The 19,172-nt window shown below is 40.7% G+C and overlaps 3 protein-coding genes and 1 long non-coding RNA gene across 7 annotated transcripts; 1 reads left to right on the top strand and 3 right to left on the bottom strand.

The window, feature by feature from the left end:
• Positions 1-7: 7 nt before the first annotated feature.
• LOC125559051 lies at positions 8-582 on the bottom strand. The gene is made up of 2 exons (XR_007306303.1): positions 522-582; positions 8-264 (listed from the first exon to the last, which is right to left on the bottom strand). It is a non-coding gene; the product is annotated as an uncharacterized LOC125559051 (long non-coding RNA).
• A 211-nt stretch (positions 583-793) lies between these two features.
• LOC116601609 lies at positions 794-2,432 on the bottom strand. The gene is made up of 6 exons (XM_048720889.1): positions 1,798-2,432; positions 1,671-1,722; positions 1,545-1,579; positions 1,423-1,471; positions 1,294-1,349; positions 794-1,212 (listed from the first exon to the last, which is right to left on the bottom strand). Exons 1-6 carry the CDS (start codon positions 1,818-1,820, stop codon positions 1,107-1,109), a joined length of 321 nt encoding a protein of 106 aa, XP_048576846.1. The 5' UTR covers positions 1,821-2,432; the 3' UTR covers positions 794-1,106.
• Positions 2,433-3,759: 1,327 nt separating this feature from the next.
• On the bottom strand, positions 3,760-10,445 carry LOC5518014 (TBC1 domain family member 20). Of its 4 annotated transcripts, XR_007306302.1 has the most exons (11): positions 10,197-10,445; positions 9,342-9,454; positions 8,715-8,909; positions 8,530-8,619; positions 7,920-8,047; positions 7,448-7,539; positions 7,223-7,324; positions 6,675-6,816; positions 6,391-6,581; positions 5,624-6,012; positions 3,760-5,090 (listed from the first exon to the last, which is right to left on the bottom strand). XR_007306302.1 is itself a non-coding variant. In XM_048720888.1 (10 exons), the coding sequence occupies exons 2-10, from the start codon at positions 9,451-9,453 to the stop codon at positions 5,781-5,783; spliced, it is 1,284 nt and encodes a 427-aa protein (XP_048576845.1). In that variant the 5' UTR covers position 9,454; positions 10,179-10,445; the 3' UTR covers positions 5,169-5,780. The 4 variants fall into 4 exon arrangements, 3 of the variants coding, with proteins under 3 accessions (XP_048576845.1, XP_048576844.1, XP_032218444.2); XM_048720888.1 differs by lacking the exon at positions 3,760-5,090 and having other exon boundaries at positions 5,169-6,012; positions 10,179-10,445; XM_048720887.1 differs by lacking the exon at positions 3,760-5,090 and having other exon boundaries at positions 5,169-6,012.
• A 6,901-nt stretch (positions 10,446-17,346) lies between these two features.
• On the top strand, positions 17,347-19,042 carry LOC116601633. The gene has a single exon (XM_032362603.2). It carries the CDS (start codon positions 17,951-17,953, stop codon positions 18,953-18,955), a length of 1,005 nt encoding a protein of 334 aa, XP_032218494.2. The 5' UTR covers positions 17,347-17,950; the 3' UTR covers positions 18,956-19,042.
• Positions 19,043-19,172: the final 130 nt, after the last annotated feature.

The raw sequence follows: 19,172 nt of genomic DNA, 5'->3' as shown, positions 1-19,172 counted from the left end.
CAGATGCTTTAAATTACCCCTCTTCTTTACTTGATATGTTTTTAAGGGTGTGGCACTTACGTATGGTCTGCTTGTTGTGGTAGCTAGCACCCTGAGAAACAGCGTATCTTAATAAATTGTTGCTGTAGGGTGTTCTTCATAGGTGTGCTAGCTACCACTGAAGACCGTTTAGGAAGCATCAGAGCCGTGCAGAAGGCGGTTGCGCAGACCACGCAGGCTCTCACGGAAGCTCTGCCATGCGAGAATTGCACGGTTTGGGCGCCTCTGTAAAGAAAACACAGACACAGTAATAATATTATAAGCATCGCAACTTTATATGTGTTTTTTTTTATAATTCCAATCTGTTCCTTTCCGGAGGCCTTGTTTGTGCGAATATGTGAGAATGATTCAAACGTGAGCACATTGCAGCGACAAAGCCAGCTAAATAGGCGATTGGAATAGCTGAATAATAATCCAATCAGTAGCAACGCGCGCGTCGCAAGAATCGTTGAAAGATGTGGGAAAGGAGAATGTCTAATTACCTCTGGTAGAGCATCCGTTTGTGTCTCAACTGACACCAATGTCACTTCACAGGTGGTCTGGACATCAGCTTCGGCACATTCAGTAGTGCATTCAGTCCCTATGCTTGTTGTAGATGGAGAGCAAGTCTGGCTCTCGGCGATGCACTAAAACAACAGACAATTGTCAAAAATTGACCACATTTGATCTGAAACACACTTGCTTTTTATTTAGTGTAACTTATACTGCGCATAGACGGGCTTTATATGTTTTAAGATTACAGCGTGTGGTCGGGTCCTTTTCACTGTAAGACTTACTGCGTGTGGACGGGTCCTTTTCACTGTAAGACTTACTGCGTGTGGACGGGTCTTTTCGTAAATGATCTAATTAAACGCCCGGGGCGTTTATTAAATTTCGACGGTCCGAGGGGGGGCGTTCTTTACAAACTATGAAAATATAACAACACCAAGTGCAGTGGCGTTCGAGTCTCAGTCATAGGATCTCGTAGCAAGCTTTTTTTGACATTAAGCAAGTCTCACCCAATAGAGAGGGGCAATCATTAAAAACTTGTAAGCTTAGGGTGGCGTTCATTAGATAGGAGGCGTTCTTTAGATAGGGGCACTTATTAGATCATTTACGGTATTCGCTGTAAGACTTACTGCGTGTTGACGTGTTTTCGCCTGTTCAATTTCCTTCTTCAGTTCCACGAGGCGTCTGTTGAAATAACAACAGAACAATAAGAGAGAATGAAGCTCAGAATAATATTTACTGTGGAAAAACTAGGTAACTACTTACGCATCTTTTGCGGCATTGTTTTTCGCCTGCGCGGTAATTTGTGCTTCAAACGTCGCCTGCCAAACAAAGAGATTTAGTTCTTAAATGTCTCTTATATACGATATGAAATGTGTAAGAATATTTTTATACCTTTTCTTCCTGTAGCCCGTCACAGGAGGACTGGAGGTTTTTCTCTTCCCTAAAAAAGAGAAAATGTAATCAGTGCATTGTGAAAATGGGAGAACGAATTCATAACCAGATTATTTCTCTACCTTTCGGCGAGTGCTGGGGCTGATGCAGCCAAGACCTAAAAACACCGAGAATCTTGTTAGTAAGGCATCTTTGTCTGTATATATTCTGTGTCTCTGTCCGTCTATCTCTCCGGCTGTTGGCCCTACCTTTTCTAATATTCCATTTAGCAAATGTTGTATGAAGACTTTCTGTGATTTCCTGTAGGAAAATAAAACATTAATTTTTGGAAAATTTGTTTCTACCCCAAAGAACGCTCATAAAAAAAACACTTACAGTTGTTGCAGCTTGGCCTGCATCTTGGCTTTATCCTATGGCCATGAACATGATCATAAAGAAATAAATTTCGCTATTTCAGTAAAACAGTACTTGCAAGTGTGGAATTATATCAAGTCTTTATTAACTCGCCGCATTTGTTGGGGCGCCTTGCGTTAGTGAAAAAATACGCCAACACAACCAAACAACAACAAAATAAACACGAAAGTTATCAAAATATTGCCAGCTTGCCCCCTTCTTTTCGCCCTGTTCTTCAGCGTACACTATTTGTGAATGTTACAAATAGTATCATAACGTGCAACAGGTTAAGAAATATGCTGTGGCGGATCCAGGGGGGTGCACTGGGTGCACGGGCACCCCACTTGGTTTGAAAAATATATTTTTATTTGAAAATTCTAAAATCAAAAAACGAATTTAAAACCTTACGAAGTTTGCTTTCGTAGTAGCGGTCATCATAGATAATCAAGCAAAGCCTCGGCAGTTAGAAAATAAATTACTTAAACTGAGCTAACATGCTTATTGTTTGCTGTACGCAATGAGTCCGATGATGCCAAAAACAGGATACTAATGGAGCTCTTGGAAATTTTGCAGTGAATAAGTACATACCTTTTCTTTTTTATTTTGATTATATTTAGAGTTATCCTTGAGGCTGTTGAAGGGAATTCCAAAAATTATCAGTGGCGAAAACACAGCGATAACTCTTCTTTTTTTGGCTTTTTTTTTTATCAAACTGGTACAAAATTACAAAAATTCAAGATGAATAAGAAGTGTCCAAAACGGCCGAAAAGGGCCCGCGGGAATCACGCACGAAACCCGCAATGCACAACTCGCCCCAGACTCACCTTTCGTGCATCGCGTAGGCCTGGGTCCACTGTTCCTTCGGTTATTTTGAGACATTGTATCTAGAATTAGCGAGAGTCTTTTCCGAACAAGCTTCAGGCTTGGAGTAAAAATTGTCATGGACGAACTATAGCAACCATTGTTTAGATCACGGTTCGAAAAATGCGCGCGCTTTGGAAGAGACCGCTGACGCCTAGAGCAAGAGCATCATGGTCTCTGAAACCTAGGGTTTTCTAGGGTGGTTATTGGTTTTATCGTAAACCTTCCGCAAACACTTGGAAAAAATGAAATCCCTTAACCTCAAGAATCTTTGCCAAAAAGTGACCCCTTCCTTTCTGCGGCCCCAAGAGATTGATGAGGAAGTGTAATTTTTTTTTAGATTTGACTAAAAAAATCAAACAATATGCCAGAATACCCGAATAGCTTTATATTAGCACACTTTGGTGGCGGGTTTGAAGCTGGAAAAAGTCCAAGTACGCTCTGGTAGTGTGGCCAGAAAAGCAGCTGAAATTCGACATGCTCGACTAACCTTTTTGAACGGTTCAATACAAGTGATAAAATTAATTTTAGTCTTCTTCTCATAGCCGTCATGAGCAGAGTGGCTGAGTCAGGTGACAGGGTCGAGTCCCTCTAATTAGTTTATATGTTTTCTTCATTTTTTATAATTATAATTATTATTATTTTATTAGAGTTTTAACTTAAAAAGGTACTTTGTGTATCACACACAAAGCTTATTAAATTTTTTGTTTTTTGGAATATCTACTCTATCAAAATTGATATTTTCCAGTCCACAGAGATCTATCAACTTACTACGACTTTCCATATTCTGCCAACTCTCGTCAACAATTTCCAACTGCTGAACCGCTTTCTAGCATCCGTCATTTATTTGGTGCTTTTTGATTGGTTAGTGTTTTTGATTGGTTAGTGTTTTTAATTGGTTAGTGTTTTTGATTGGTAAGGAAAATAAATATTTTATAGGAGAGAAGGAAAAAACATGCCGATGGGGTTCGAGGGGGTCGAGTTATCAGGTGGCGGCGGCGGTTACACAGCGCGTCGTTTGAAAGGTCGTAAGCGCGTAAGGAGAGCTCGATGGAGGAGCGAAACCAAGGCAAATACGGCCAGTTGATGTAGGAAAACGTGCTTTATTCGGTACTGACAAGACGTAAGACTTCATTTCGGAGTCAGATTATCCTTTAGCCCGTGGTTAAGAAATCTATTAAGTTGCTGGCCAGTTTGAATGACAGAAGCCAGATGGCGATTCGTCGGCTTGATGGCAAGGAATCCGCTTCAAGGAGTTTGAATGACAGAAGCCAGATAACGATTCGTTGGCTTGCTGGCAAGAATCCGCTTCAAGGAGTTTGAATGACGGAAGCCAGATGGCGATTCGTCGGCTTGATGGCAAGGAATCCGCTTCAAGGAGTTTGAATGACGGAAGCCAGATGGCGATTCGTCGGCTTGCTGGAAAGGAATCCGCTTCAAGGAGTTGAATCACGGAAGCCAGATGGCGATTCATCGGCTTGATGGCCAGGAATCAGCTTCAAGGAGTTTGAATGACAGAAGCCAGATGGCGATTCGTCGGCTTGATGGCAAGGAATCCGCTTCAAGGAGTTTGAATGACGGAAGCCAGATGGCGATTCGTCGGCTTGCTGGCAAGGAATTCGCTTCAAGGAGTTTGAATGACGGAAGCCAGATGGCGATTCGTCGGCTTGCTGGCAAGGAATCCGCTTCAAGGAGTTTGAATGACGGAAGCCAGATGGCGATTCGTCGACTTGATGGCAAGGAATCCGCTTCAAGGAGTTTAAATGACAGAAGCCAGATGGCGATTTGTCGGCTTGCTGGCAAGGAATCCGCTTCAAGGAGTTTGAATGACGGAAGCCAGATGGCGATTCGTCGGCTTGATGGCAAGGAATCCGCTTCAAGGAGTTTGAATAACAGAAGCCAGATGGCGATTCGTCGGCTTGATGGCAAGGAATCCGCTTCAAGAAGTTTGAATGACGGAAGCCAGATGGCGATTCGTCGGCTTGCTGGCAAGGAATCCGCTTCAAGGAGTTTGAATGACGGAAGCCAGATGGCGATTCGTCGGCTTGATGGCAAGGAATCCGCTTCAAGGAGTTTGAATGACGGAAGCCAGATGGCGATTCGTCGAATTGATGGCAAGGAATCCGCTTCAAGGAGTTTGAATGAAGGAAGCCAGATGGCGATTCGTCGGCTTGCTGGCAAGGAATCCGCTTCAAGGAGTTTGAATGACGGAAGCCAGATGGCGATTCGTCGGCTTGATGGCAAGGAATCCGCTTCAAGGAGTTTGAATAACAGAAGCCAGATGGCGATTCGTCGGCTTGCTGGCAGGGAATCCGCTTCAAGGAGTTTGAATGACGGAAGCCAGATGGCGATTCTCGACCGCTTGCAGAATATTAAAAAGTGCACTCATATCTGTTGTAGTTTGGACACTAGAGCTGTTGACGTAGGAGGAAGATACACAAAGCTACCAGGGTCATTGATCGATAACCAAACACCCACAAGTAATAAACAAATAATAGTGAAGCCATTTTTCTTTTTAAAATTTTCAATAATTTCCAACAATTTCTTTTCATTCACTTATACAACTTGAATACTTCAATAATTTTTGTAACCGCTAAAATGTGCCATTACTTCTATGATATAAATATTGAAATTGCTTATTCGATGCTTGATCCAAAATACTTTCACGTGATTCATGTGTGTGCTTCAATCGTACCGGTACATGTATGTACCATGGCGTATAAGAATATTTTGGGAAACGATAGCCCATAAATACGTCTCCAGTCCATTCGATGTGATAGGCCCCACAATAAAATGCTCTACGTAAAATCCATACGTAGAATCCTTGATAGGCCATGGTGATTCTTAACAGACTCTACAAACTCGATCTGAAATCATACCATCTTCTTATAATGATAAAATGACATTCATTGGATCCCCATCCCTCTTCAATGTATTATGCCCATACCTAAAGCGTTAGGTGATGGCGCACACTTGGTATTCTGTCAGATACATCGTTTCGACGATGTCAGATCCAACGTTTCGCAGATCCTAAGACATCCCGCTCACTATATATGCCGTAAGGGTTAGGGGGTGGCGCACACTTGGTATTCTATTGGACCATGTCAAATCCAACGCTTCGCAGATCCCAAGACATAAAGTGCCACGGTTCCGAGAGAGGCCGTTAACGTCCATACGGCAAGCTTAACGTAAGGATTGGTGGAGTCCCTTAGAACAGGTTCACCCCCTTGGTATGCATGTAGCTGTGAATTCTGTTGGCGGCGTCTACGAAGGATTGAGTCAGGTCTCTGGTCTGATAAGTCATACAGGAACTGTGTGTGTTGGGCGAGGGCCATGCTAGAAATGAATAGGTTGTGGTTATGCGTGATCCTGGTGCCGTTTCAATAAATCAAACCTTCAGGGAAAACTGAAACTTGTCGAGTTTCGAATGGATTATTGATGGGAAGCAACTGCAGAATACCCGTCCATAAAGAATATGAATTCACACCTCGATGTGTATATAACGAGCCAGTAAATTCAAGGAAAATGGAAATTATTTGACGCGTATTCTGAAGTTTCGCCATTAATAGAGCTGGTACTTACTGGATGGGAATTTCAAAGGTACACATAAAAATTCTAACGCGGTCAATTTTGCGAGAATAGGGCCATGGAAGACGTATGGGTGTATGCTATGAAAACACGTAGCATTTCTGGTGCTGTTTTCACGGAGCTCACCTTTCCTTCAGGTGCCGTTCGGCTGCCTTGGCCATCTTTTCTGGTGAGTATTTCTCGAACAGGTACTTGGTAGATGTAATAAGTTCCTCCACTCGTGAAGAGAAGTCACTTGGAATCTTGGAGAGTGAATGATGCACAAACGCCATGTCACATTCGCCTAGCAACACATCATCGCGACGATGTATTACCAGCTGAGGAAACCATGAGATGAGGTCGTTTTGAGTTATTGGTTAGGAGCGGGTATAGGACAAAGGCACCTTGATAAAGGGGTTAGATGTACCTACCGCTGCAGCAAGATAAACGGGCATCAGTGGATGTGTCGCCAGGAAAAAATCATACAACCGGACAATGGTGTCAAAGTCCTGGATGACGTGTCCATACCAAGTTATGAGCCAGCTGAGAGCAAACATTTGACCAACCTCAGACCTGGAAAAGGGCGAACATTAAATTAAATCCGGACCTGGAGAAGGGCGAACATTTGAACAGCCTCGGACCTGGAAAGGGCAAACATTTGAACAGCCTCTGACATGAAAAAGGGGTTAACATTTGACCAACCTCGAACCTGGAAAAGGGAATTCAGATTCAAACTTTGTGTCTTTCTGTCTCAGATAAGGTCACCAACTCAAGATGCATTATTTTGACTCTGCTCAAAGGGACAGTACACAGTACATCAAAATGACCCCGTTTAGTGAAAGTGCTAGAAAAGCCTACGATTTGGGTAAATTAAATCACCACTTCTTAGTTGCTACGAAGAGTGAAGATAATAAGAAAGTTATAAATTAAAACCCAAAGCTGATGTAAAGATGCCAATTATATTTCATGAGCCATTTACCTTATAAGGAAGTCTTCAAGTTCAGGGTCTGCTTCCTGTATGATGGGGTGTATGAATGACAACATCTTGTTTGTCTTCTCCATGGTTGGTTCCATGAAATCCCTACAAAAAGGTAAGATGATTGGGTGTGGTGGGGTGCACATACCCTTGCATCCACCTTAAGCTACCTGTCTGAAAAAAAGATGGCAGAATTGAACCCATTAGCACCTGGTACCTGTCTTTTACCTGAGCTGGTGAAGCGACAGTTGCTCTAATAGTGCAGTTGCCAAGTCTTCTCCAACCACCAGTAACAGTGTTACAGCAATATCGTGATAGCCCTGACAAGCACAGAAGAAAAAGGTTGAATTTAAACCTAAGGCAGTGGCAGGATGATCAATTATCTTGGATAAACTACTTCTTCCTACTGAACCCACCAAGAAGACTAATACCCAATAGGCCAAGATGAACAGAAGGCAAGGGGTTCAGAAAAACAACTTTTATGTGAATAAATAATGTAATGTTTTTATTGATCACAGCAAAGCACAAAAAACAAAAAATAATACACTTTGACAAGAATGATGGCTGATGAATGATTTCTCATTGAATAATGTATTACAAAAATACAGTAGTGTTACAAGTTACACATGGTTTGTAATAATAAATTGAAGCATCCACGTATTAGCAATGAAAGTCATCTACAGGAAAACCGTACACTTACCTGGTAGTAATGGAGATTCTGGTGTTTACATATCACCCGCATGATAACATTTGTCAGTTGGCTTTGAAGCACCTTCCTTCTGGAGACCCGCATCTCTGCAAATGCAATCCACAGAGCAATACAGGGAACTACTTACGTGCATTGTTACCTAGCAGATAGTGGCTTGATATACTTGCTCAGGAATTTTGTCACATTAATGAATGATTATGATGGTTATGGTGGATATGATGATATTGCTGATAGATGGTCATCGTCATCATCCTTTGGCCAAGAAGCTCTGCTCTCAGTGGTTCATGCCAAGGGATCCTGGGAGTTTCAGGGAGTTTCCTGGACATTACAGGGAGCCAGCTAGAGTACAGTAAGGTCAAATGGGAGACTGCCTTATCTTTCCTTATGAAGCTGGTGACAGTGAGGATGATGATGATAAAGACGATTGTTATGATAATGATGATGATGGTAAGGTTACAGTATAATGCACAGTTGATAACAAAAAAATGGTGATGATGATTATAATGGTAATACTAATAATATCAATGATGATGATTAAGAGTGGTTAATGATATAAATAATCATAATACTGATGATCAGATCTTTCTAAAAAAAAGGCTACCTTTTGGAAATCGCCTGTGTGATCTGTCAACATCAAGGTTGACTTGAACCCAATATTTATTCTCCTGAAATTGAGCTGTTTCACTTGAACCTGTGTCAACAAAACAAGCCACACAAATTAAAGGGTTGTACAATAAAAGACAGACAGACAAAATATAAAAAATATTGTCAAACCAATGGATTCACCTTTTTTATTTTTGGTCACTGATATGTCAAGTGAGTTGGCATTAAGCAGTTTTGGCCAGACTCTCCGTCGCAGGTCATTGGTTATCAGGCCATCACATGACATGGCCAGGTTACACAGCGTCTGAACATCAACAGGGTCCTCCTCAAGAGCTTCATTAATTCTTCGTATTTTCCCACGCAGTCTGGCCTCAGACACTGACAGTTTAGATCAAGCCATCAATTAGGTTACAGGGGTTTCATTAAGTTCAACGTAGGTGGTGGAGATTGATAAGTAGGGGGTGGAAGTTATTTTGTTTTAATAAATAAAATTTCATCTATTTTTTTAAACAAAGTAGCTGGTGCTTGGAAAATAGTAACAGGGAGTTCCTTTGACTGTCTGACCTGAATGAAACCCCTGGGTTAAAATGCACTCTTCTTTTCATAGTGTTTATGCACTGCCTAAAATTGGAGCTGTAGTTTTCAGAAAGGAAAAGCAACATGCAAATAGACAAGTACAATTCAAATATATAGCTGAGGAGCTCACATTCACCCAAAATAAAACCAGATGGAGGCCACAGCATGGTGCATAGTGGAAAAAACACTCACACAGGGAAAACGCCTGCATGCTGGCTATATTTTGTCACTTACTATAGTGCATCATCTGTGCCATTATTCCTTGCTCTTGATGCAGACTATGCCGGCCTCTGTCCGTCAAAGGCCGCCGCTGCCTAGCCCTACTACTCCCGCCACGCCCAGCCATACTTCAAGAAAAAAGACCAACTGTGACATTTGACATTTACTACATATACAACTTATAGAGTAATTTATGAAAAGGCTTAATTGGGAAATAGCACAGTATGTATTGGCTAGGGGCGTGGTATAAGTTTTATTATAATAATCATATAAATTTAAGAACTATATAATATTCCAGTAAATCTAGGTGTCATACTTTCTTAATAAGGCCTTGCTTGGTTTATAATCCTTGGGATTTGGCATAATAGCCCAGAGGACTCTCAAGAAAGAGGAACAGGGTTTGAACCCAGGTCAGGGGGTAAAAACCTAGCTCTCTAAATTGCCAAACCAGAACAAATGCTCTCAAGCGGTCCTAATTATCACAGGGTAGTTGAATGGAATAAGCACCCAAATTATCACAGACCCTGTAGTACTTTGAGCAATTTCAAAAGATCGCTGAAGTACATAAGTATAACATTAAACATTATCATGAAAAATCATATTATTCAAAATCTAGTTGGAATAGTACTTATATTTGGGAGTATTTATTTTTAAGATATGCGAGACTAATTTAAAAACCATATGTGTGTATTAAAATTACTACCATGAATAAATAAAGTTAATTGATTGATAAATTGATTGAGTATAACCATAGCTAGGGCTAGATTTGTTTTTGCGGAAAACAATCAAGATCGGAGCGAGTAGTTCACCTTTCACAGCTGAGTTTACAAATCATTTCATTTTATCTATTACCTATAAGTCGCTCGTTACCTTTTCGCCATTGTTATTTCACACAAACAGAGGATTGTCGCCGGTAGATCAGCGACTCCATAGCACCGCTTTTCCAGTCTTTTTGTTATTTGTGGTAAATCGCCCTTCTTCTTCTGTCCACCATGTTGATTAACAGGGAAAACCGCTGTACAGGTGACAGATGGCTCTCGTACTTCAGTCCCAGTCTCCTCGCCATCAGAAAAGCTGTTGAAAGGGTCCTGAAGGGGGGTCCAAATCCCGTTTCCCGCCCGTTATTCTCGCAAAATCCCGGTGGCTGTGCTATTATACAGGGGAGGGGGCTTAAAAGAGGGTCTAAATTTAAAAGGTTTAGGAGTCTTAGGAAGTGTAGCCTGCGTAGCGGCTCAAGGGAAGGGGAGGTAGACTGGGGGGAGGGGAAGAAAGGAGAGAAAGACTATGGTTCTAGCCGTTCACTCCTGTTTCTGAGAGACCGGAGGCTCGCTATTGGCTGAGACGTGTCACATGTGTGACACCATCAACGCGTCGTAACGAGCTTTGGTGTAAGAAAAGGCCTGCGACTTGGTTAAGTAAGAGTTTCAAGTCCTATTTTTTGGCCCTAAAAAACGAGCAGTTGCAGTGCTTGAGGCATCTATTTACTGGGATACCTGTGGTAACCCAGTCATAAAATGCAACTGTTTTTTTTTTTTGTCCCGAGAAATCTGCAATGTTGCGCAATGCCTATGCGTCATTGATTGTAGATTTTTTTAGTGTACTCATTGCGATTTTACACAAGTCTTTTTCTTACACGAAGTATCTAGCCTACGGTCCTACGTCATCGCAATGCCTAGTTACCAGGGGATCGTTTCTCAAAACTCCCGGTAATCACCGGGCCCGTTAGGGTAACGGGAGAGTCTTCGGGATACTTTTCCTGGCGAGGAAGAGCGTTTCTCGAAGTTTGCGGTAGCGTCCCGGTTGTTTACGGGTTCCCGATAAAAATAATTATAATTTTCAGAAATAATAAATACATGGGCTAAATAATGATTGAATATCAATAAAAATGGTAGATTTGTCTGTAACCGTCGGAACTTGACATTTACCGTGCGGTTACGAAAAATGTAGAAACAAATGAAATACTGAAAGCAAAACTATCAGGTTCTGACACCAGCCAAAAAGTAGGCAAAAATAAATGGAATGAAACGAAAACGATCGAGCGAAAGGCAACGTGAGAACGAATACATGATGCAAGGCATGGACTTATAAGGATTTATTAACAAATTAAATAATAACTTTTAAGTGATAACAAACATAGTCAAATCACGAGAAAAGGTAACCTAAACCAAAGGCTAGTTTTAAAAACAAAGTACTTACAACCGGTAAATCAAACTGAACACAACTGGCATGACAAACCCGTACGGACAGCGCTCTAAGCTTATAGCTTATCTCTGCTGACTGTCTTCCCTGAGCAACTGCATATCTCGCTCACGCATCACGCCGCGCAAGCAATGCGTCTCCTTTGCTCAACGGTACTAAACTAAAAACTAACAGATACTGTAAAAACAGCCGCTTTTAAACTCGCTTGGGGACGCGCATTTTTCTAGGGACGCTAAAATTTACTACCGTTCAAATTACTCAGGGTCCATTGTCCTGTCAAATTTAGAAACTAATCTTCCTGGGAAATGGTAAAGGACGCTAAACTTAATTCAATTATCACTATCAAGCTATTGATACTAATCTAAAGGAATTTGAAACATGTTGAAAGTAAATTCCTAAACGTGTACGGACCGAATTAGAATCACGTTTGAGAAACAATCCGTAAAATACGTAAAACAATTATAATCGCAATCCAAAAATCGCTTACTTAAAATCTTTGCAAAATCTAAAATAACCCAAAATACCACCCGGTCACATGTCGATGTCTGTAGACAACTAGTACCCCAAACACTGCTGTGGCATCGGCACTTTTCGAAAAAAGAAACAAGTAGATAAAGTCTCATTAGTAGCAAAGCTTCCAATACCTTCGCAAAGTTGTTTACATTTTTTTAGGCGCACGGTGACAGCTAAACTGTCAAATCATTCGACAGAAAAGAAACCTGATTGGCTGGTAGGGAATCCCATAAAATGATGGTAGCCGTGATTGGCTCATTTCTTACCGTGCAGTGAAATGGTTTCCTCAAGTGATGAAAACTCACTACAACTCGACACAACTTGAAAATGGCTAGATTTAATCGGAAAAATAGCACCAAATTGGATATTTCAACTTGGCTTACTCAAGATGAATAGTTGATCTATAAATTCAGCTGAAAATATTAAGGAAACACATCGTTTTGAGTATCAATTTTCGCATTAAAAGTAATTCCCGAGCTCCCGTAAGTTACCGGGCGAGTTACCGGGATTTTTTTCCGGCCCGAAAATAGCGTGCGTTTTGAGAAACACCCGTAAAGTTTATCGGGGGCTTACCGCGTGACTTTCCGGGTTTATCGGGACTTTTGAGAAACGACCCCCAGAAACCTTCTGCATAATTTAAAACTGTGTCATGGCCGCCATCTTGAATTTAATATTCCAGCCCTTAGATCCATGTTATTTGTACAGTTGAAGGCCCGGTTCGCGAATTAATAACTGCACATTTTACCATAGCCTTAATTTCTACCAAATTATTTTGGAAAATCATCTCAGCTTGGATTGATTTCGCTGTATTTACTCGTGTTTCCATTTGCAACCCGAAGAGACCCGGAGACACGTACACGTGGATGGTCGAGATAAGAATTATATGTGCTGACTGCTTTACACTCATACAGTTTACTTCAAGACGTAATTAAATGTTCTCTAGACACTCATGAATGGACTCGAGGTATTTACCTTTATTGCTTAATCTATTTTTAGGTAGAAGTAGTTTGTAACAATTGATGGAAATCGTCTCCTAAAAATCGCTTTGTTGATGAATGAATATCAAAGAATAGGCTACTCGCATCGGACACTTGACCGTCTTCCCATAAAGATGAATTTTGTTTTCTTATTATATAAAATACCTTGATCTCTCTCATTAATTGACATATCATTTTTGTCGATTTCAATAAAGTACAGCATAGGTGTAACTTAAATTCAGACAAGTTCCATTATAATTATATCGAACAGTTTTCATTAATTAGCGTAAAAAATCTTTTACTAGAAAAGTTAAAAGCCTGCTGCTTTGTCTTTTATATCTATTTAGAGGTAAACATGCCAGTAGTCATGTGTCGTGTAAGATATATAAATCTATGAAAATTACTTTGGTGCTATCTTTAGATAATTTTTATTATTTCCCTAAAAAAACCTTTATACCCTCATTGTCATTTTATTTTTATTTTTACATTTTCAATAAAATCTAGAGAATTTGAACTTTGTATGTGTTGTTGATCTTGAAAATATGTATATGCTCTAATTTCAATAGTCTGGAGATTCTATAGCCTTCTCATTTGACTTCCAAAATAAATTGGCACTTACATAAATAAAATAATACATTTCAATAAAATTATATTGTTAATATGACTCACTTTGGGTGTTAAAATAAATTTACCCCTAAGTGACCAGCCCCGTCTACTGTATGTCATGGAGCACACCTTGAGTCCACCCCACCTCAATATGATGCTTCGTTCCTTTTTTGTCCCAATCAGTGTTGTGATATGGCATTTACAATAAAAAACAAGAATCTATAAATTTTCTTATTATATTCAAAGTGGGCAGTAAAATCTTTGTCATACATGTCACAAGACAGGGCCCAAACAAGTTGCACATCTCAGGTATCCCAGACAACCCTGCGCGCAGGGTATAGTTTTAAGGAATGGTGCTTTTGCCGAAGCGAAAACGAAATAAAAAGCATTTGTGCTTGTAATCGTCACGCTAAACAGCATCATAGAGAATCAGGTCAGCGAACTGGAATCACTGGGGATATCGATAACATCCAATCCATCTTGAGCGGTCAGTTTTCGATCGTTTACAAGGGGGGATTCAGAAGTTTAAACAATGGGGGGGCCGAAGCAAAAGTTTCAAGAAAGGGGGGGGGGCCGAACTGATTGTTCTTCCTTATAATTCTTGTTATTTTTACACATGTCTGAAAATAGGGGGGCCCCTCAGCACTGCTGAAAACGCAACAGACAATAATTTTACGAAGGCGCTTAGGGAGCGGTCATTAATTACCGGGGGGGGGGGGGGGGGTGCGGCAATTTTGCAAAACCCTGGGCTCAAAAATTTTGCCCCCCCCTGAAATCCAAGCCCAAAATTCGTGACCCCCTCTAGACCGGGTGCCCCAAACTTTCACCACCCCCCCCCCCCCAACCACCACAACCACAACAACCCCCCCCCAACATCTTTATATTCAATAATTATATGTCTTTAAAACCACAGAGACTTGATATGCATACTGAGTGCAACTGAATATAACAGTATAGCATGGCAATTTTCTCCTATTTAATTTAAGTATAAATCTTCACTTTCCCTAGTTTAAGAGTCTCACATAAACAACAAATACCTGTGTCGCCAGATAACGACTACGACGTCGACGACATTAACAAAGACATTCTAGGTTTCGCAACATTTTAAAGTATTCGTTTTGTTCAACTGATTAGAACGGGCAGCTTTGTCTGTCAACGTGAGAGGGATTCTCAAAATTTATTTATATAAAGAAAAGATTTGTACCTGAACAATATGGAACTAGATATACAATAGTAGGAAACATTGTGAACTGAATAAAAATTTACATTTGAACAATGACTCTGTTGCTCAGTATTTTATTAAAACCAGACTTAAATTCGGCGCCAAAAAATGTGACCCCCCCTCTAATGACAGCCCAAAAAAAGGTGACCCCCCCTAAGTTGGCGCCCAAAAGAGATAGCCCCCCCCCACTACATATTTGCCCCCCCTCCCAGTAATAAATGACCTCTCCCTTACACGGGGCTCTACCTTCAAGGAAAACCTCGCTGCCTGCGTAGTCAACAAAACTCACGTAGTGAGTGCTGTCGTTAGTGCAACAAGAATCTTCGAAATTAAATACGTAAACAAGCTCACTTATGATTCGTTCGCCAATATTTTTAGAGAGCAAAAGGGCTGATAGTTTTGGTGTTGTTTTCGCTAAAGACATGAGATCGATACCCCAGGTCGGTATACCGGAGAACACATAGTGCGAAGAAACAAGACAATTTTCATGTAGCGCGTTTATTTTGACAAGAAATAGAAGTAAAATTACAACATATGACAATTCATGTGATTGGTTAATTTTGACAGCTACTTGAGGACACACGCTTAGGGGTGGCGCGGCTAGAACAATGGTCTTCCTGTTACGCCGCAAAATGTAATCTTAACGCGAAATGTAATAACTTTCAACGCAAAATGTAATAAATGTTTAACGCGAAATGTAATAACTGTTCAACGCAAAATGTAATAAATAATTTTACGCGAAATGTAATAACACAAAATGTAATAACATCCAAACACTTGGCAGTGGTTCTGTCAGCACCCTGAGATGGGGAATCCTCCCTAAATCACGGTCTGTAAAGCTGAGATACTGTGCGGTTTTGATTGTCGCTATCATTTATATGCACCCTGGACTTTGTCACTTCTCAAACTAAATCGGGAATAATGTCACGCCATACCAACAAAAATTTTGATTATTAGTCAATAGATAAAGTTATTACATTTTGCGTTATTACATTTCGCGTTAAACTTTTATTATATTTTGCGTTGGAAATTTATTACATTTCGCGTTAAGATTACATTTTGCGTTGAAAGTTATTACATGAGGTCAAAGGAATTTTTAACCCTAAGAGATGGCAGAATCGGAAAAAAACGTTATCGTAGTTTATACTCTAAGAGGTGGCAAAATCCGGAAAATATTTTAACACACCCTGTGGAATGGCAGTTGGCAGTTCACTTTTCCTGTGGAATGGCTGGGGAGTCGTAGATGATCAAGAGAGCATAAGAAATATCAGTACACTCTTATTAACGCCCCGCTCTAACAAACACCGCTCTCCATTTAACACTCCCCTCCAATAGGAATTCCGGCAATATGAAACAAATTTAATTGTCTTCTTGCTTACTCAACACTGGTAAGTAGCGTCTTACTTAATGGCAAGAAATGCTAGCTACGCAGGTTACAATTTCAAAGTCAATCTTACTGAAATTAGAACCCCACTGCGCTGCTTGGGTTTGTTACATTTTTATAGTTTATAATGAACTCCCCCTCTCTAATAATCGCCTCCTATCTATTGAACGCCCCCCCCCGAACCATCGAAATTTAATAAACGACCACGGCGTTTATTAGTTCATTTTCGATACAAGGCAGTTTATAATTTCTCATATCCTGACCATACTAATAGAGACAATCCGAGATCAGTCTTCTTTTTGTATTTTACACATTGTACAAGGCTTTTTCCTGGTTGATTCACCTTCCTCGTGTCTTCCCACAACTCTGGAGGTCAGGGGACAATAAAAGATGTAACAAAATGATGGCGGAGTTTACCCCCCCCCCCCTGTCTTCCCGTCTGTTAAACGAACGCTTCGCAAAGAGTTGTGGGAAGATACTCCGCATACTTTGTTGTCAGTGATTCTAGAGCTCATCATCTTCACAGCTCTCTCGATTTAATTATTCTCCAGTCCTTTTTGCTGGTTAATTCCAGAGTTCATTGCATCATCAATGCTTTCCTGTTTCCAATATTTTCGAGTTTCTTTCCCGGTTATTTCCAGAGTTCATTGCATCCTAAGCACTCTCCTATTCCCAATATTCTCGAGTCTTATTTCGCGACTGAAGATTAAAGGCCCCTCTGCTCTCACGTGACCGTGATGTCTCATACGGATAAGTGTGCGCATGCGCTGTTTTGTGTAGTGCTATTTTGTTTTCTTATTTTTATCTCATTAATAGATTTATCGAGTAAGTGCACGCAATGTTTGTCGCTCCCCTATTTTACAAATACCTTATCTTTTTAAACGACAAAACGGATATTTGTCAAGAAATAACGCACAGTGTGCGGTCTTTAATTTTATTATTTATTTTTTTTATACTTTTATTTTTCTCCATTTCTCTAACATCGGTTTCGTTAGTCAGTGTATAATCCCACAAAGTATATTATAGCTACAAATCTCTGCGGTAAATTTCGGCCTTATATGGTCATATGACGTCATGATGTATACTAAAGTGCGTGTTATATTGACCTAGGGGTCCAAAATCACCCCGTGTCTGCAGAGGTTATAGAACAAGCTATTTTTGACCATGATATCGAATGTGGGATCTGCAATTAGATTTAGTGATGATTCAACTGATAGCCAAAGGGAGATATCGTCAAAATAGGCTAAAGGCGCTGTTCGTCTTTTGCGGCTAACCAACAACTTTGCTCTGTCACCCACAATTTATTCTTGTTCGTGCGATTATACTATTAGTTGACAGTGAGATATCCCCATTATATTGAGTAGAAAACGACTCACCGATAACACGCCAAATGTACGACCATATCGCCGTGGACAAGTGACAGATCCTGTATCCATAATCGCCTGTCTCGTGACAGAACTAAACAGACTTTTGCACGTCTTCTGAATACATATAAATGTGAGACGGCTTTGTCAGCCGTCATCGTTTTTTGTTTCCTCTCGACTGTTACAAACAGACCTAGCGCGGTCTTTGGGGACATTGTTTTGAATATCATATCGATGTTTTCGTGAATTCTATTTTAGTCGGTGGTGTTACTCGACGTAAACACTCTACACGTTTTGCGGGGGTGTCGCAAGAATTCAACCATCTGACTGACTATAGAGATCTGAGGCAAGCACTAAATATGGTAGAGAGCATTTTCGATGGAAAGTCTTTCCATGTATTTAACGAGCCCTTTATCCCTTTTACGGTTGAGGGAAAACGGAGGAGAAGCTGCGTGGAGCGATTCTCGACCTCTCCGTCGGGGCTACAGACAATTTCAGAAAATGAGGATTATTTACGGGGATCCACGTCGGCACTATGTGATGATACTAATGCCGAAGCCCCAATACCGGGCAGGCAAGTACGAGCGGTGTCATTACCATCGATTTACAGGGATGGTTCTTATTTAAGAATGCATTTCCCGGCAAAGTTTACTAAAGGAAAAGTCAGAAGGTTTTCTGAACCCGCGGTATCTTTGACTGCACTTAAACCAAGCTTAGGATTTTGCCCAATTCTGGAAAATGACGCAGAGGATTTATCTACGGAAAGTCAGGGAAATAAATCAGACCCGGCGACGGCGGTTAAGGTCCGTTCTCTTGATTTGTCTCAGCGGCGGCACTCCGACCCGTTGCTTTACACTTCGAAGCTTAATTCACTCATCAAGAACGCTCCTATCGCCGACGCTTCTGGAAAAGCCGCCGACAAAGACAACAATGCCATCTCCTTTTTGCCTATTGATGACAACGGCGGAACAGCCGAAAGCCAGTTTCGAAAAGTGAAACCCGAAAAACCAATACCTCGAAAGCAGCCAGCAACATCTGTAAATGTACGAAAAAGGAAATCTTCTCTTGTCCCCATTCCCTTCGGCGTAGCTCAAGGCCAGAAGAACAAACCAACTGTTACAAAAAATCGACCTCTTTCCTTCCCTCCAAGTAAAAAGGAAGAAACAACGCGAAAAAACTACCGAGATTTGGAGTTTGATTCAGAGGGGAATTTTGAGAGTTCACTTGATAAGAATATTGCATTCACAGAAAACAGATTTATTCCAATTGAAATTGATGTGGGTTTTCCTAGTGAGGCTAACGATGTGGTGCCGAAATACTCCTGCGAGAATATCATAACACAGTGGATGAAATTTTTCGGATGATATCTAAGAATAGAGACATTTTAGAGAATAGAGAGATTTTTCCAGGTGTAAAATTTGGCAACTCGTATAAATAATAATCAATATCCAGTTTGTTTGTCCTTTGATTTAATTTGTACCTAGGTGTGAAAGAAAACCTGAAAAATGGGAACAATGGATCCAGATTTGGTTGCTTTAATTGCTCAAACCTGATATTCGTTGGGAGGAAAGAGTGTCGACT

This window comes from Nematostella vectensis, chromosome 13, assembly GCF_932526225.1.
Source record: "Nematostella vectensis chromosome 13, jaNemVect1.1, whole genome shotgun sequence".
NCBI lineage: Eukaryota > Metazoa > Cnidaria > Anthozoa > Actiniaria > Edwardsiidae > Nematostella > Nematostella vectensis.
The sequence above is the reverse complement of the archived record's forward strand: the minus strand, read 5'-3'. Positions and strand labels throughout refer to the sequence as shown.

What these genes read in the sequence shown, in the direction of transcription:
- LOC116601609 (XM_048720889.1), bottom strand. Translation starts at nt 1,820, where the DNA reads ATGCAGGCCAAGCTGCAACAACT. An exon ending in TAAATGGAATATTAGAAAAG is followed by an intron (nt 1,580 to 1,670) that starts GTAGGGCCAACA and finishes CGGTGTTTTTAG; the next exon opens with GTCTTGGCTGCATCAGCCCC. An exon ending in GCCCCAGCACTCGCCGAAAG is followed by an intron (nt 1,472 to 1,544) that starts GTAGAGAAATAA and finishes TCTCTTTTTTAG; the next exon opens with GGAAGAGAAAAACCTCCAGT.
- LOC5518014 (XM_048720887.1), bottom strand. An exon ending in AGAATCTCCATTACTACCAG is followed by an intron (nt 7,540 to 7,919) that starts GTAAGTGTACGG and finishes TGTGCTTGTCAG; the next exon opens with GGCTATCACGATATTGCTGT. An exon ending in GAACGGCACCTGAAGGAAAG is followed by an intron (nt 6,013 to 6,390) that starts GTGAGCTCCGTG and finishes ATTCATTTCTAG; the next exon opens with CATGGCCCTCGCCCAACACA.
- LOC116601633 (XM_032362603.2), top strand. Translation starts at nt 17,951, where the DNA reads ATGGTAGAGAGCATTTTCGATGGAAAGTCTTTCCATGTATTTAACGAG.